This window comes from Microchirus variegatus, assembly GCF_963457635.1.
Source record: "Microchirus variegatus genome assembly, chromosome: 17".
NCBI classification, from domain to species: domain Eukaryota; kingdom Metazoa; phylum Chordata; class Actinopteri; order Pleuronectiformes; family Soleidae; genus Microchirus; species Microchirus variegatus.
Window position 1 is genome coordinate 13,741,501 of NC_139818.1, and position 18,270 is coordinate 13,759,770.

General features: G+C 41.0%; 1 protein-coding gene across 3 annotated transcripts; it reads left to right on the top strand.

The window, feature by feature from the left end:
• Positions 1–419: 419 nt before the first annotated feature.
• ppm1bb (protein phosphatase, Mg2+/Mn2+ dependent, 1Bb) lies at positions 420–18,020 on the top strand. 3 transcript variants are annotated; one of them, XR_014593047.1, is made up of 7 exons: positions 420–767; positions 7,605–8,447; positions 9,841–9,958; positions 10,595–10,706; positions 11,485–11,542; positions 16,430–16,573; positions 16,707–18,020. XR_014593047.1 is itself a non-coding variant. In XM_083904105.1 (6 exons), exons 2-6 carry the CDS (start codon positions 7,617–7,619, stop codon positions 16,734–16,736), a joined length of 1,149 nt encoding a protein of 382 aa, XP_083760231.1. In that variant the 5' UTR covers positions 420–767; positions 7,605–7,616; the 3' UTR covers positions 16,737–18,020. The 3 variants fall into 3 exon arrangements, 2 of the variants coding, with proteins under 2 accessions (XP_083760231.1, XP_083760230.1); XM_083904105.1 differs by lacking the exon at positions 16,430–16,573; XM_083904104.1 differs by lacking the exons at positions 16,430–16,573; positions 16,707–18,020 and adding an exon at positions 12,981–13,346.
• Positions 18,021–18,270: the final 250 nt, after the last annotated feature.

Here is an 18,270-nt window from a genome sequence, read left to right on the forward strand (position 1 = left end):
TACGACCTAACAATAGGTGATGACGTCGAAGGATATAAAGGAGATTGTGCAGTAAATACATTTCAGCTGTGTCAACATTGGTCTTATTAATATGTTGACCTTTCGAAGTCATGTCAGGTTTTCATATCTCCCATCACAATGTTAAATAATTATATTTGAGGACAGACTCCGCCTAACCGATATAGATTCGGTGCACGCTTGTAACAGAAACGAGTGTACTCTACAGAGGCAGCGCATCATAAGAGTGTGGTCATAGACCAATGGCAATGTCGTTTTAGACAGGGGCAGAGCTAAGTGACATCAGAAGTAGCCAATCAACCGTCGTTTTGCTTGGACGTTGTAACCAATCACAGGGCATATGCCAAAAATAACACCTCCTCTTGTTCAGCACCCAAAGTCGAAGGATAGCTCTGGCCTTTCAATGGAAGAAAGTACGAGATTTGCCAGTCTTGTATAATTTAACCAATTCTCTGTGTCCATATTTGTTTTGGAACGAACGTAATTGTCTTCATTTAATGTGAGAGACATAACTGGCTTCAAACATGCGTAAAAATCAACGCTGTCCAAGAAGGGAACCACCGAGAAAGGAATTATCGCCGCTCATCTGAGGCCAATCGCGATTATTTTTGTCAAATAAGGAAACATAACATAGCTATCCGGCTAACGTTAGCTCCCTATATAGCTAGGTTAACGACATATCTTCACACCAAAGCAGACGCCAGCAGATCATCAAGATTGGATCTACATTCGCACAGGAGCAGGAAAACGTAAGTAGCATGGTAGCATGTACGCTAACGTCATTAGCTCGAGTTTGACAACCTGTCTGGTTTCAACGACAGCTAACTGTGAAGTTAACGTTAGCATGTTAGCTGACGCTAGCTCACACCAACACACTAGCGAAGCAGGCCTTTCCGTGGAGGGAACAGTGTTAAGAGGAGTTCAGCGTGTGGTCAGTGGTTTGGTATTTTGTACTCAGAAACGCGTTTCCCCTAAATAGCCAGTCGATGAATGCAGCATGAACGGTGGTGTGTAATAACGTTAGCGTGGACACAACAGTGCCAGAATTAAACACGACCCTTCACCCTAAGGTTTAAAGTAACTCTGCCACCGCCAGCGTTTACGGGTCAATTGTGAATGAAACACATTTAAAGTAACACCAGTGTTAACAGCCAGGCGACACGTTAGTCTCCAGCGCTTAGTCTGGTCCCAAGCGAGCTAATCTAGCATGGTATATGCTACACTGTAGCTATAACTAGCTAATGAGAGCTTAGCGGACTTTGTCATATGAGTGTCAGCGGTTAGCTCGGCAGTCTAATTATACTTCTAACGATATAACGTTATATATAAACGTGCGCACGGCTATACGACGCCGTATGTGTCATTCAATTCAGCATATAGCTATGTGCCCACATTAAATTCTACAGTTATTCACGAGTACAGGTACAATAAACTGCATGTTGTGCCACTTGCCTAGCCATTGAACTGTGCCGTGTTGTGTATGCAGCAACCCTACACGATTATTAAAACCGCAACGCTTCATTTTTTTCATTACATATTGGCCTGAAATGTAGTTTCAACAGATACGACTGGTTTTTATATTCACTATGTACTGTTTCGCCGCGGCAACAGCCATGCTCCTCCCAACACTTCAACCATACACATTTTATATTTATATTCACCTAAAGTAAATAAAAAACAATAACAACATATACTTCAGGGATGCGGCAATTAATCAATTTGAGTGTTTTCTAATAGTCAAAGTGGTTGTCTATTTTTTCAGCTTCTTGAATGTAAATATTGTCTAGTTTATTTACTTGACAGTTGTCACAACCTAAATGTACAAATGAATCAGTCCTATATAGGGCTCCAATTGTGTTTTGGATGGTGCCCTGCAGGTAGTAAACAATGTGAAATTTATTGTAACAGTTGCTTTATCTGTAACTCTCCTTGTTTGCTTTATATTTAACTCATACAGGCCACTGTAGCTGTTGAACAGTTCTACGTTTGTGATTCATGGCTCTGTTGATAGATGGAAGAGCAGTGTCAGATGTTTTGTACTCCATGATCATTATTTGTTTTATTTACTGAATCTCATCCAGGCGTTCCCAGGCAGATGTGTACTGTACAATGTACAGGGTTGGCCCTGATCATAAACATGGGCTTGGTTGGCAACTCCTTACTTTACTCTAGATATGCAGCCCTATTGGTCTGTGTAAGTGCATATGATCACCCACACCTTTTGGTTTCCAATACTATTCCTGTACAGTCTTTTATCCTTTCTTAAGAACGTGGCTGTTAATAACACATTTGTGCTGATGCATTTACCCACTCATGTTCAGCCATTTCAAAACATAATGCTTCAATAGCATGGCAGACACATGCAGCTCCCAGTCATGACAGGGAGGCATGATGGTGGTGCACTTGCCTGTGCTTAATATTTTGATATTTAGGGTTTGTGGCTCCAGTGTGGATCTTCTGCTGTGGACATCGTAGTCCGACTGTATGCAGTCGTCTCACTTTGCTTTGTGATGTAAAATGTGTCCCTCTGTTTGCAGTGTGGGAATGTCTCCACAGACATGAAAATGAAACACGACTACTACTGACAGTGTGTGTCATATGGATAATTTCGGGTTTTCATAGAGCTGAGAGGCTTAATCAGCATTGTTTTAACTCATTTGAAAATTTGTAGCGGACATTTGTTCATAATGAACAGTTGTGCAGTGCACCTGTTAAGCATTGTATGTGATTTAACTTTTATATTAACCAGCATCTGATGATACCCGTGCTGAGTATTGGATAAGCTTGTTCCTTGTTAGTGTGCGATATGTCTTTGTTTTTTTAAGGCACAACCTAAAGCAAAGTTTTGATGACTTCAACCATTTTCGCTCGTCTTAGATTCAAACTGCATTAAAAAATTGTGATCAGTATATATCATCCCCACTAGTGTTTTGCAGTTGGACTATCTGAGAGTTGAGCACGACTCTGTTAAAACAAGAGTGTCTCTCTGAGGCTGTCAAAATGTTGCTCTGGCTTTCCTTATTATTGAGCAGACCCTGCACCAGCAATGAAAAGACGACTTCTGCTACATGTCTCCTCATTCTCTGGTAAAGACAATGTTTGCTAGAAGTTTACATTCAAAGCAGAGCTATTCACGTGTGAAGACGGCCAGGAGTGTGGCATGACAAAGGAAGTTCCTCCCTTTCTTTTTTTATTGCCAAGTATTTTATATGATCCCTGATAAGGCCTTTTTGAAGTGTTCGACACTGTTGCAGAGACATATTGTGGGTAATTTACATATCTGCTTTGTATTGTGCAGTGTTGAATTTTAGTCTGGCAGCCGCCCGTCTCACCTGTATCAGATTGCAATAAGTTGCACTGTTGACCAGTATATGACATCAGTTGGTGTTTGGATTGTGCTCTGCAAGTCAGATATGGGAGGAGTTAGTCTGCTGATAATCTTATGTGAGTCGGCGGTTGCTGTGTAAAGACTGAGAGCCGGTAAAACACAGAGACAGTGTGAGATTGAGAGAGTCATCAAGCTTTTTTTAGATCTTGACTAATCTGAAAAAAACGGTTGTGGTGTTGGAGTGACTGATCTGAAGGCATCACAAGGTGCCTCTCTCTGCATCTTGTTATCATTATGTATATTTTAAAATGAAGTGAATATTATCTCTTACAGCAGCACATGCGCTATCAGGACCACATCAACCTTAGTTGCTGCTTTGAGCACAGAAATGATATGATATGAAAGACTTTTCACCAAATCATCTGCGCTGTTTGAGTTGCCAAGACATCAGATTAATATCTGCTGACAACTGTCAGTTTGTGGTAGCTATCCACCAATGACAGAGTAATCGGAGGAGGATGTTCCACACTGTTCAGTTGACTTCCATGGTTTGTCATTTTAGCCAGAGATCCAGAGATAGCATCTTCTCCACAAACACAATCCAAGAGATCAGATTAGTGAACAGAGGTTTTTCACTCATTCCCTGTCAGCGATCAGGTGATCTCTGGTTTCTTTACAAGACAACCAGAGTCATCTCACCATCCTAGATGCAAATTATGGTGGGTCTGCACTCTGTCACATATTGTATAAAGTTGTCTTTTTGTTTTTCTTTCGAAAATTATTTTATTTTTTATCATTGCTATTGTATATTTTATGTGATTCAAACCAAAAAATATTCACTCATAATTCTTGTCTCTACAACATTCAGAGTAGCCATCACTAACTTTATGTTCTTGTGTCTTATTAATAATACACGTGTAATTTCAAGTCATGTTATTTACTCTTGGCAGTAGTTGTAGTACCCATATTATGGTTGTTTTATTGTCAATAAGGTACTTTAGTTCTTGAATGCAGTGCATCACCGATTCAGACAAAACAGATCTTTTTGTTGCAAACTACTCGATTGCCTCCAGACACAAGACACACTTAATCAATCAATCCATAGAAGATTTCATTATCCATGTCACCGTTTCTTAAATGTTATTTTTGTTTAGAACCCTTTGTAGACTAAGTTGGTTAAAACTTCCAACAGCTAATTTGTAAATCAATTTGTCTATGCACCCCTCCTTGTATGTTGGTTTCCGGCATGTATGCTTTTGCTGGCATCTTAAAAAGAGATTTAAAAAAAAGGATTTCATGAGAAAAAGTAGTATCAGGACAAAGACACTCTGCTGCTGATCGGAGCTCAAAGGGGAAATTAATTAATGGAGGGTTAATAATGTTATCTGAACTGCACTAATAAAGAAAATGTAAAAATGTAGGCATGGTTAGAGTTGCGGTATTATAAAGTACAATTCAGCTTCAGCAATAGCCTCGTGTGTCGGATTAGATATTTTAAATGTGTAACAAGAGATAGACCAGGAAGGTGTGGCTTTAGAAGTGATCACCCTTACTCAAGGGACCAATTACATAACATAGGCTGTGTTCCAGTTCAGGCTCAGCTGCTTTAAAGTCTTTATTTCAAGAATTAATAGATCATAATGGTTCAACAGGGCTGTTCCATTCCAGAGACTTCTCCAAATGGGGCTGTGAAATGTGACCCGTAGTATAGTATACTCTGCAGCCCTCCTCATTCACTATCCCACGTGGTGCTTTTCACAAATATGGGGAAATGTCACATGATCATGTCATGTGTATCAGGTGTTTCCCTTCGCCATCACTCACTAAATCCATCACATGGACTTGAACAAAGAACAAATCAGAGTAAATGCTGATAGTGGGGCCTTTGATGATTGTTTTTTACCTTGTATTTTTTATTTTATTTGGGAAAAAATATACTTCCTTGATATCTATCTATTTTATCGTTGTTTGCTCTGGTTAACTTTAATCATTTCGAACTAACAGGTTGAGAATTATTCATGTTATAACTTGGTCTACTCAAGATTATCTAACCTGAGATGCAGGTTTTACAGTCTACATGAATCATCAAGAGATTTACTGTCTTAGACTTTTCTGTAATCTGAACAACAATTTGATAACTACATTATCAATCAGTCAGAAACATGACCTAAATATCATTTGGACAAATTTCAAATTTTTTGTTTGCCTTATCCTTAGTCATACTTGCATTAACCAATAGCTAATGACTAACGTATTAGAAATGGTTCACTCAAACTCTTAACATGTCTTTATCTGTTGGCATCGTTACCACTATAGTTCCTTTCTTCAGCATTATGTAATCCCCGACCTTCCTCTTCCCTCTTCCAGTGGTACAGGGCAGATGTTGTGAGGGGCGGTTAAGTAGATGAGAGTTCCTGGTTTCAGTGTGATGTCTCTGTGGTGATATTTTCTTCTTCTCTTGTGTGCACACACTGATTGTGTGTTTGAAAGTAGTCAGTTGTAGTATCTGCTGCAACTGCTTAAATGGATGGATGATGCAACTCCTCTTTCCTTTACCAGGCGGTTGAGTGAGTGTGTGTGAGAGAGAGAGACAGAGAGGGGATGTAGTTGAATGAAGCTTAGCCTGGATATTTGCACTGCAGGGTGGGTGGTTGCTAGGCAATGGCAGTGTGTTTGTTTTATTTTTAGAGAGAATCACTGCTGGTGAACATAACAGATTGCTTTCTTTAACATACATATGGGAATCCTCTTTCTGACAATACATAAACATTTAGGCTACCTTTTTCATGAGAGCTTCATGGAGGGACTTATATAATCGAGTAATTATTCATCATATAGCAGAAAAGCAATAGAAATGCCAATGGCCCACTGCCCCACCCTGGACGTGAAATCTAAACTGGCCTGGCGTATTTATAGAGCGCCTTTTTCTTGACATAGTCTATGACACTACACACTCGCAAACACACACATGCACACACACTTTCCTGTGAAACCAGCTGTAGTCACTCCTTGCATATGTACCAGCCTTTTTTGGGGACATGCCTGTCATGCCGCGTGTTCACTCATTTGGGAGGCAACGTAGGGCGAGAAATCAATATGTTGGAGGGAAAAAAAGGACATGCCGAGGGTGCTTTCAATTTTTATATCTTTTTTTATTATTATTATTGATTTTAAGTTCTCATCAGTGCCTACAGCTCCAGCAAGTCAAGCAATCCATTCTGTCATTTTAGGTCAGAACTGATTGGCATGATGGGAAGATTTAAGTTAAAGGAAAAAAAGAGAGTAAATACCAGGAGATGCTACCTTGTAATCAGCCGAATAATCACCAGGAACTTTAAAAATATAATAATATGTGTCTGGTCTCATTTAAATTCATGTCAAATGTGTGGATTTTCTCTCAACTTAGTCTCTTTAAAGTGAATTTCAATTGTCTCATTAGCACCTGAAACAACACAAGAATAACATCAGAGTCCCTTGAATATGCTGCTTGTTTTTAGTCTCTTAACAGAGCAGAGGTGTTTTCTTCTGCCTGCCTGGCTACATCCAACACCAATAATTGAGCCTTTTATTGTGTTCGGTTCACAATCACATAGTGTATGGTGTTAAGTTGGACTGATTTAGTAAAGTGACTCTATTTCCAAGTCTAATAATGGTATTAGTAAGTAACCTTGTGTGAAAGAATCTGTGTGTGCTCAAAGAAGCTTAACAGCTGTGGTATAATCCTCAGCTCTGTGGTTCCCCCACTGCTATCTTTGTCTTATTGTCAGGATCTGTGGCTCTCACCATCCATTAAATAATTAAAAGCACTGTGTAATAATAGCAAGAAGCAGCCCCCTGAAATATTGACACACAGAACAGGTTATTTACAAGGAAATTTAACAACCAAAGGATATTTGTTGACAATAGAAAGATTTTTTTGGTCTACTGTTTGAACTGAAAAATTACCTGTGCTCTGAGGTAATGGTTCCTTCCTGAGTTCTCATTTCTACTTTCAAGATAAATGAACACATTTATAATTATTTATTCTTTGGTATTATCTGTATGAATTTGTTTAGATACATACTGCCATATTTATATTTATTTGTTTATGTGTAAATTTGTATGTATATTTGTCTTTTCAAGACAAAGAAGGAAAGTAATCCACTGACTGTGGGTGTATTGATTATGATGAGGAGTTACATTAGCTTCTTTGTCCTTGCTGGTGATGTATAATGGTTCACACTTTATGTTTCCTGCTTCTCTTTTACTTCCTCTCCAGCTATAGGCAGCAATGGGTGCATTCCTGGATAAGCCGAAGACGGAAAAACATAGTGCCCACGGTGAGGGCAATGGGCTGCGATATGGCCTGAGCTCCATGCAGGGCTGGCGGGTGGAGATGGAGGATGCCCACACAGCTGTGGTGGGTCTCCCCCATGGGCTCACCGACTGGTCCTTCTTTGCCGTTTATGATGGCCATGCGGGCTCCCGGGTGGCTACCTACTGCTCCGGCCACCTGCTGGAGCACATCTTGTCAGGAAGCGGCGACTTCGGTTCAGGACAGGGCTCTGTGGAGGGCGTGAAGGATGGCATCCGCTCTGGCTTCCTGAACATTGACGAGTACATGCGCAGCTTCACTGACCTGCGGCAGGGCCTGGACCGCAGTGGATCAACGGCCGTGTGCGTGTTGCTCAGCCCGACTCACCTCTACTTCATTAACTGCGGCGACTCTCGAGCCGTGCTGAGTCGAGACAGCAAGGTGGGTTTCTCCACCCAGGACCACAAGCCCTGCAACCCCCTTGAAAAGGAGCGGATCCAGAATGCTGGTGGCTCAGTCATGATACAGAGGGTAAATGGCTCCCTGGCTGTGTCTCGGGCCCTGGGGGACTACGACTACAAATGCGTGGATGGTAAGGGCCCCACGGAGCAGCTGGTGAGCCCAGAGCCTGAGGTGTGTGTGTTGGAACGAACTGTTGAAGGAGACGAGTTCATAGTGCTGGCGTGTGATGGGATCTGGGACGTCATGTCCAACGAAGAGCTGTGTGAGTTTGTCCGCTCACGACTTCTGGTGTGTGATGACTTGGAGAAGGTGTGCAACTCAGTGGTGGACACCTGTCTGCATAAGGTAAGCTCTGTTTATCCCACATAGATTTGCACAGCTTTTTAGATGGATTTAACAGCTGTGGCACAGCACTTTTAAATAGATTTTTATTTTCAACTTCTAAAACTAAAGAACAATAATGCAATGTGGGTGGAATATTAGACGGATCTGTGTTGTAGCTAGGAGTAGAAAGAACGTTGTTCATTTCCTGATTGTTCAGGTTCATCAGATACTCTAATCTAGCAGTTATTTTCATCAGTGATGAATCTGTTGATTATTTGATTATCCATTGATTATCATCAATGACGACATTTTTAAATGTCTTGTTTTGTTCACAAGTTAGATATTCAAAACATATTCAGTATTTCTGGTTCCTGTCTATTCCTATATGTTAATATTTAAAAAGCAGAAAAGTTCACAACCTTGTTACAATTAAAGAAAGCCACTCAAATGATTAATCAATTATCAAAATGGTTTGTGATTAATTTAGTTAATGATTAATAATGGATTAATTGTTACATTCCTATCAGATACTACCCTTTTGTTTTTGAATGGACACGCATTTATTTAAAGATACTGCAGTATATTGCTTAATACATAAATAAATAAATAAAATATAAAGCATAATGACATCATGATTTTAAGGCTAACAGAACTTAATGCCGCTGGCCTCACAGTAAGAGATTATATCCATCAGATGTTGAATAATACAACACTGCCTTCATATCATCACATTCATTGACCCTTCTAGCTATTGATCCAAGATAAGGCAGGACTCGTACTTTGCCTGAGTCAAACTCATCCACCAGTCCGCATTAAACTGCATCAACTTTTACCTTCCATGCATCACATATTTTTTTGTGTCTTCAACCAACAAGTGCTCAGCAGCAGGATTATTTTTAACTTTCCGTATGGGTTTTCTCAAGGAACAGCAGCAAACTGTCATAAATCCCCTTTGCTGCCTCTGGCCTCTGTGATGTATGTGACATTTTACACTTACAGACAGATTCTGCTCACATTGACGTTTTACATGGAAATAACAAAAGGTGACTTTAAGGGCCAGAGCTCCATCTTGGCCCTAGGTGACCATTACAAATGTCAGCCAGCTAATTTGTTGTCTGATAAATTGTGAAACTGTTACTACAGCCAGGTGTGTTTTCTGCACCAAAGTAAACCAAATGAAAACATTTGGGACATAATCTATCTTTTACGGGCTGCACCACATGTGCAAATGCTTGTGATTGATGTATTTGTCTTACTTTGTTCAGTTGTAATTAAGTTGGGTCAGTTTGGGTCAAAGATTATTTACCACTACAACCACCAATTAGAAAACATTCGATATTCTGTACATGCAGTGCATTTTTGTGTTCGACATAGATATAGCTGTGTTTGTTTGGTCTCTTGTCTCATCCTATAGGGGAGCAGGGACAACATGAGTGTGGTGGTGGTGTGTTTACCAGGAGCTCCCAAGATCTCAGAGGAGGCTATGAAGAAAGAGGAGGATTTGGATAAATACCTGGAGACTCGCGTTGAGGGTCAGCACGCGCACACCCACATCCTCGCACATCTATAACATGATCAACTGGTGACACACATGGATCGGTCAGCCACAGTTACAGAAAATTAGAGTCATAAAAACTCAAGTAAAACTACTAAATTTTGGAAGCTGATCATTATTAGTGGCTTTACGAAAACACCTAGTATTTTCAAAACAGCAGTAATAAGACAATGGTGAACAGCTGAAACGGGATAATACTCGTCCTTTGTGCTGTAAACCCAGTCTTGGTAGGAAGAGTATGGTTTCATTTTTTGTCACATTACACTGTGCAATCCGTGAAAATAGACAACTTGTTAGATTTTAACTGTCATTATTGCATGTAATAAGCTGTTTTTGAAACCTGGAGTGGATTAAACATGTACCTGTCAGTGCTAGTTTGAAACTACTCCTTTAATCCATAACCAGGACAAAATAAACATTCTATATTGAAACACAAATATTTGAAATAGGTCAGGTTCAGGTCTCTACAGTCAGTTGTTATATGAATCACATTTTCTTTTCCTCCCACTGTTGTGATTTGGCAGTGCAAAGGTGGTGATTTATAATACACTACGACTTTGTCTAAGTTAGCACAGCCTCTCACCAACTGCTTGTCCTCTTTGTTTGTGTGCAGAGTTACTAGGAAACTGTGGGGAGGCTGGAGTCCCTGACCTGGTATCAGTCCTGAGGAGCATTGCCACAGAGAACATCCCCAATCTTCCACCTGGTGGCGGCTTGGCCAGCAAGTAAATACTCTACTAAGAGTTGAACTTTCCACATGATGTACTGACATACTGTTAAATAAAACTAGAATTTAATAATATTGTAGGTTATATACACAACCTTCTTATGGTTTATAAACTTTTGGGCTGAAAAACTAGAACAATATGTAGTGTATTGACTTAAACATGGTTTAAGATTACACAACAGATATGAAATGGAAAAAAAACAACTTAAAATATAATAAAAAACAATTAAATCAGATATTAACTATATAATATGGTTGTGTCCAGTAGTTTCACAAGCTGTGTTTTAAGAGCAAGGAAATGCAGAAATGGCAGTACAGTAATGGAGTATGCTCCAGGGAATCTGCATTTGTTTCATTACTCAAAAATGATATGTGAGCTTATTCCTACAGTGTTGACAGTATTATTTATTTAATGATGTAATTCAATAAGCCCAACAGTTCTTATATTGAAATATAGCTTAGTTTATCAGAACTCATCCTAAATACTTTTTTTACACTCAGAATTTGGTTGAAGTTAAGTTGAATCCAATCTGGCAATGTTTCACAGGCAACACACCACACACACACACTCACACTCATCTAATCACGTTAATGTACTCATGAATAGAGGAGGTCTTTTATAGCGGATGCTCAAGTATCGACTTGGTTGCTTTCTTGATTCCATTTTAACCTGAATCAATATACATTTGCGAAGAGTGAACAGAGACTGTTTATATTGTGTCAGGAGTTGTTCTCTCCTCAAAGCAGTGAACTGTGCGTTGTTTGTGCGTTCGCAGACGCAGTGTGATCGAGGCAGTATACAACAAGCTGAACCCGCACAGAGAAGAGGAAGGCGTGAGTTGATCTTTCTCTAAACCCCCTCACCTCTTCACCCTTCCAACCCTTAACATGACCTCATAAACACACACCAGCCCAGACAAGGACACTCTTTTGTGCGTGTATGTGTGTGTACGTGTGTACGTGTGTATGTATTTGACTGAGAGCAAATGAATCAGGTTTAAGTTTGAAAGAGGGCGCAGGGTGTACTTTACAGAATAACCTTGGCAAGCTTTGTGAAACTCCGTTCACTGCATTCATGTTGAAAAGCACCAAAGGTCTCTGCGGTCATGGCTTCAATTTTGTGTTAATCATTGAAACTGGATGTACAGCAGGGACTTGATAAAACTCTATAGTAAACCATTTAAAGAAGATGGATTTAAAGGATTTAACTGCGGGATGACTTTTCATTTGTAAACCAACACGTCTATTCCAACTATTGCCTGCAATTAATATGCAACTTTTTTTTTGTTAGTGAAGCAAGTGATGGGCTGTCATAATTACTGTCAAATGTATTGTCTGACATAAAGCCACGTGAGAAACTTTGATAACAGTAATGCAAGCACTGGCACTAAGAGCAAAAAATCCCTCTGTGGCATGCCTTCGTTCATGTTTTTCTCAATTGAATGATTTAATGTGACCACAAAGCAAATTAAACGTATCCTGAAGACGTTGCATGCATCACAGTCACTTCATGATTATGATGCAATTAGAACAAGAAATGTGCTGGAGTATCTACATTCGCTTATGAGTGTTTGAGTCATGACTAAGCCACTAGTTAATGTTGTCCTTTCATGGTTATGTTCTTGTTTAGTGAATCCAAAATCCTTAAATCAAAAAGTGTTACTTCAAAAATCTTAAATACTCCAAATTCTGGTTTCATATAAAATGTGAATCAAAAGACGCCTGTGAAAATTGACAGCTATATACAGAAATCTGACCTCGAATGTCATCTTTAGAATTTGCTCTGAAGATAATGTAAGAAATTCACACAGACATGTTGAAGGAAAAACACATAACCAGCCTTGCAAAGAAGTAACTGTGAAGGCCACACTCTTTCTAAATGTTGATTTTCTGAAGGAAAAAAACACTTGTCTGTTTTCAAACGGTTTGGATGTGATTGGGGCATCGTGTGTGTATACACAAGGGCACGTGAGTGCATTTGTCACATTAATGTCAGTCGACTCTTGACTTGCAGGCTCTTTTCTCTGGGCTGTGTGGGTGCTGACCGACCCCTCCTCTCTGTTACACAATACAGCAAATATCACAAAGGGTTGTTGGCCACAGGGCCAGAGGTAGTGCTTGCATGGTTCTGTCCCAACAGACGCGAGCATGTCTTTGATATTGTCATTCCAGTGTGTTGTAGATGTGATTGTTACCTGTATGTATGTACTGGATGTGTGTCTTTGACCATGGAGCGTGCCTGCAGAGTCTGACCCCTGGCGTGTCACCTCAGGCCTCTGCGGGGGGAGAGGAGGAGAGTGAGGAGGGAGGTGGCAGTACAGCGGCTCATCTGCTGGAGGCGCTGCGGCAGTTCCGCCTCCACCACCGGGGGCAGTGTCGCGCGGTGCTGGAGGATTCCCTGGCCACGTACCACATGCGGGGGGAGAGCACCGCCAAGGGAGCAGGGGAGAGAAGGAGGACTTCAGACGATGACAACAATGACGGCCAGGAGCAGCCCGCCTTCCCTCCCTCTCCCCCCTCACCCCCGCCCTCACCTGCCACTGTAGAGACAGAGGCTCGCCAAGATGCACCCACCCCTGAGTCCAATCCCTCCTTTGACTGAGCTTCCTGTCTGCATACGCACCCACTCATCTATCTGTCCGACACCAGAGCTCTAGTCTGACGCCCTATGACCTCTCTTCTCCCCCCCCCCCCTCATCACAGAACTTGAATTGACACATTGGCTGTGTCTCTGGCTTCATTGTCTATAACCGCAGCTGCCGTGGCCTGTCACAAATATTTTAACATTTCATTGAAAACACAGATGCCCTCTGTCGATTCAAGTTCTGTCTCAGAGCCGCACCCATATACCTAATAAGGACTCTCTTGACCCCCCCCCTTCCCCCCGCTGTCTTCTGACCACCTTGGCTTGAATTCCCCAAACTTGCTTCGTTTACATCTTGACCACACAGACCTATGTTTACATTAGCAAAGAAACAAGGCAAATTATTATTATGTGTAAAAATGGCTTGTGAAGAAAACAATCGAATGAACACTGCACTCCACACGCCCAACAGTGATCATTGTTAGCTTCTGGCTGATTTCCCACCTGAACAACCCCCCCCCCCCTCCCTCAGCATCACTCCCAAACCCAAACCCGTTTACAGTGGAAGAACTGGCGAGAGGGGACACGCTGAACCGCAGCGGTGTCTCATCTACAGACTCACAACACACTCTTTTCTGTATATGTATGTACTGTATGACTGCGTGTGTATGTGCGTCTGCATGGGTTGGAGAAAGTGGTAACCACGACAGCAGTGTTTCATTTTTGGCAGTGGATGTTTGAGCAGTAACTGGTTTATCAGCATGCTCAGCTTTAGGTTGTTTAAATCCCTGGGAAATTCAACCTCAGTGGAATATTCGTAGATTGAGCGGCAGTTGATTTAAATCATTCTCACACCACCTAATCCCTAATTCCACTTCATCTAGTGCATTGCCGCAATCTTGCATAAAGAGGTTGAAATGTGACCAGGCAACCACAGTGGTCAAAAAATCAACAAATGTTTAATATAAATATAACAAGATACTATTAAGTTGTTGGTGTCACCAGATGAAAGTTGATATTCTTTCTTAAATTAAAAAAGCGTTTTTCTTTAAAAAAAAATACCGTGGTGTGACATACAGTAGTTTAAGCCGTTTGTCATCTGTGTCAGTGTTGTCAGCATTAGCTGTAAAAACTGCGTTAGCAGCTCAAACCACTCTATTGTTATGGGAGACGATCCTGGATGGTTCCACTGGAAAGATTAAATGGATTGGAGTTTCAAAACAATTCCAACCATGTGTAAAAAGGGACAGTTTTGGAAAAAAACACCTGGTGTACTTGTGGTTCTCACACTGATTTGTCCATTTGTTCCACTTAGGTTGCCTCACTGAAGCAGCATAAACAACACAAATGTGGGATTTACTGTGTATTTGTTTTCTTCTCCCCCCCACCCCCAGCAAAATTTCTGTCACTGAGGTTTTAAAAGAACTCATCCAGGATTGTTTCCAATGTGGCCGCTGAGAAAGTCAAAACCAGAGTTGCTCTTAATATGCTAATGCTCTCAAATCTACATCAAGTATTGGATCATCTTAGAAATATTAAAGCAAAATCTGACGTTGTTAGTCTCAAAACACAGCCGAGCTCTAACCACAAAGTTAGTAAAGCACAGACGGATGTAAACTAACCTCCATTAAACCATGCAGAGCTGAAGCTGAAAAGTATGAGATTAACAGAAGTAATTATTATATATGTTTTTTAGATAATGATATGTTCTTTCATCTGGTGACACACTCACGCTATCACACTGCCAAAACAATTTGTATTTGCACTTGGCTTATATGGTAACACTTATGTTATTAACGTGTAAGACAGCTGTTTCTAACGGCACACTTTTATTAACTTCAGGGGAAATATTGCACCTGATTATGGCACTAATTCCCGGACTGTACCACAAACGTTAATCCATATATGAATCCATCCACTAAATTGTTTAACATACTGCACCTGACCAACCCGTATCACGTCCCTAATATCATTCTATATACACAGTACAACGGTTGACCAAATTCAGTCTAGGCCTTAAAAACCTCATTTAGCACTTGACAGAATCAGAATGATCTTTATTGTCGTTATACCAAGTACAATGAGATTTCTTGTGGCTTCCTCATGTGTTTTATGTGAGATGATTTTGTACCTATAATCAATTCAAACTAATGCTGACACAGTAATGTACCTGTTTTTTTTTTCATTTTGTTTGTTTCTTTTTTTTTAATGAATGATATTCCGACAGCTCATGTTGCCAGATGCTGGTATTAACTGCAGTGTTATGAGTTTCACAGCTTGTTTAAAAGCCCACATCAAGCATATTTGAGTCCCCACAGGTTATGACACTGCTCGCAATGACACGATATAAAACTCTAATCCCATTATGGATGTTTGATTCACACAGACTGCTGAAAGCACAGTGTTTATTGTCCCTCTGACATCAGGTCGAGGAAGTATAATGTCCAGTCCCCGGTGACTCTGGTAATGCATGCACTGCTCTTATCTTTTATAATATCTAAAGCACTTAACAATAGGGAGGAGAGGTTATACTTATAGCGCTGTTTATGCGTGCGTGCGTGTATGTATGAGTTGTATTTGTATGGGGTCAAGTGGGCCTAATCGGTCCCACGCACTTAAAATTGACAAATGAAAAAAAATAAAACATGATTGGAGGTTTAATGGTGCAACTTTGTGTCAAGTGTGAGTATCTCTCGGCGCGAACTGGCTGCACATTTGTGTTCCCTTAAGTGCTGTGTGTCAGGAAAAAGTCCTTTCTGCCTTCAAAATGATGCCAAAAAAACAAGTTAATAGAGTGGAAATTGATACAAGATGATCCCATCAGAACTTGTAGGGGGATTTTTCATTAGGTAATGTTTTGTACGTGTTTCTGTGTCGGCTCTTGAGCGCATTCCTCGCCCTCCACTTTTAGCTTTCGCCTCGACTGTGTAGTTCATGTTGGCTGCTCTGTCCGTTTGGTCTGTTGACTCCCTTTAGAGAAATAACACATCTTAGGTTATGTGTAAAAAAACAAACGCATAAGAGAAAGTTTACACTTGCCGCTGCACTGCTTGAGCTGGCGGTGATGAGACTTGAGTGAGGGAGGGTGTGTAGTCTTGTAGGGACTCCGTTATCTCCATTTCTCCCCTGTTTTTCAGTCAGATTTGGCCTCGTGATTCTCCGCAAGGTGAGTCATCAGAGGTCTGGGCTGTGGTCGTCTTTAACATGCAGGCTGAGCAGGGGAAGCTCGCCATCTTTCACCATTATCCATTCATTTTGAGTACATAAAAGAGGGGAGTCAGGTACATCCCCTTATTTAAGGCATCAGGAGTCAGTATCTTGAATGCTTTTTTTTTTTGCAGTGCCATATGCAGCAACAAAAAGTTGACACTTCTCTCTCCATCTTGTTTGCTTCTTTTGTTTTTATTGTCCCAGAGTGCCGGTGAGCTGGAGGACCCCTGGTAGTCATGGCGATACTCACCCCCATCTCCTCCCGGTGACCAGTGCATCCGCCCAGAGGAGGAGTGTCTCTCCATTGCGCCATGTCTTTCTCCACTCAAAAGAGGACATGTGGTGTGTCTTGGAGTGTGTGTGTGTGAGTGCGTATGATGGCTGTGTGTATGTGTGAGTATGAGTGTGTGTTCGCAGAAACGGGACAAAAGACGACAGACGACGACGACAACACACACGTGCGTGTACTGCTTTAAACCTGGAGGAAAAACAAAATAATTTTTCAGACATGTTGAGATTTTATGAACTGAAGCATTTGTGATGGTAGAGGTGATTTTTACCATTGAGGTGTTTTTTTCTTTTTTTTTTTTCTTGAATGTTGTCTTTTTCTTGAATGTTGACGATGAACACCTGACCACAAGGACCTATAGTGTGTGTGTGTGTGTTTGTGTGAGTGATGGGCTTGTGTTTTCGAGGAGGGCCACGAGAAGACAAAATGGGAGGATAAAGACTTTGTAATTCTTCTTATCCTGGACATTCTTTAGTTCTCCTGTGTCTGATAATTGCCTAACACCTTTGCTTCTCTCCCCTCCTACAAGACATACACATACACACACATGCGCACACACACACACACCAATAACATTAACATCTCCACCAACTTCCACTTCCTCTTGTGCACATATGTGCCACCATTGCAGGTCACTGCATGAGAACGTTGGTTCTACATGTACAGCTACGTGATTTTTCCTGTCAACCCTGATGGACAGCGATTGGTTGAGGCCGATTAAACCCGAAGGACCTCTGGCCTCTGATTGGCTCCTGCCATGTGAGGAGTGGAAATGTTTTTTTTTTCTTTTGTTTTTTTTCTTTTTGCTGATAACTATTAGGATGATGACGATGATAATCATAATGGGGGGAAATAAATGGGAGGTTATTTCGTTTACGCAAGAGCCGAGGCCGAGTTGGACTCATGGTGGTGGAGGCTGTTGTATCACTGGTTGGACTTCCCGTAGTAGGAGGGTTTCAACGGCAGGAGGGTGGTTGCTTCTCCACCTTCCTCCTTACCATTTCATATGGAGGTACACACAACGGCGAACTGTCCTGACAAGAGGGAAGTTTTTTGGTTTTTTTTAAATGTTGTCCATGAGGTTACTAGCTGCTCGCTGTGTAGAGTGAGTGAACTCCCTGTTTTAACCCTGTTCCTGGTTCTCAGACTGCATTGATAATGTTTGTATTGCTGTTGTTTGATTGCACTCACATTTGATTACAGAAAGCGTCTATATATGAAATAAAATACCTGCCAAGGACCCAGTGGTGGCTGCATGCATGTTTATATGCCGTATATGATGATGATGAGAGAAGTGATGCCGTTTCATGGAGGATTCCAACATCTGTGTCTTTTTGTTGATCTACAAACAAACAGGACTTGGTTACCTGGTAACAACATAACGTATCAATTTTCAGCAATCTCAGCTCATTGTCCCCACATGTTTTTTATTGATTTTTTTTTCAGTGAGCATTGTGAGTCCTTCCAGCCGCAGAGACC

Bases quoted from the DNA above. Each gene is read 5' to 3' on its own strand.
- ppm1bb (XM_083904104.1), top strand. From the start codon at position 7,617: ATGGGTGCATTCCTGGATAAGCCGAAGACGGAAAAACATAGTGCCCAC. The intron at 8,448-9,840 runs GTAAGCTCTGTT...CTCATCCTATAG, and splicing joins TGGACACCTGTCTGCATAAG to GGGAGCAGGGACAACATGAG. The intron at 9,959-10,594 runs GTCAGCACGCGC...GTTTGTGTGCAG, and splicing joins CCTGGAGACTCGCGTTGAGG to AGTTACTAGGAAACTGTGGG.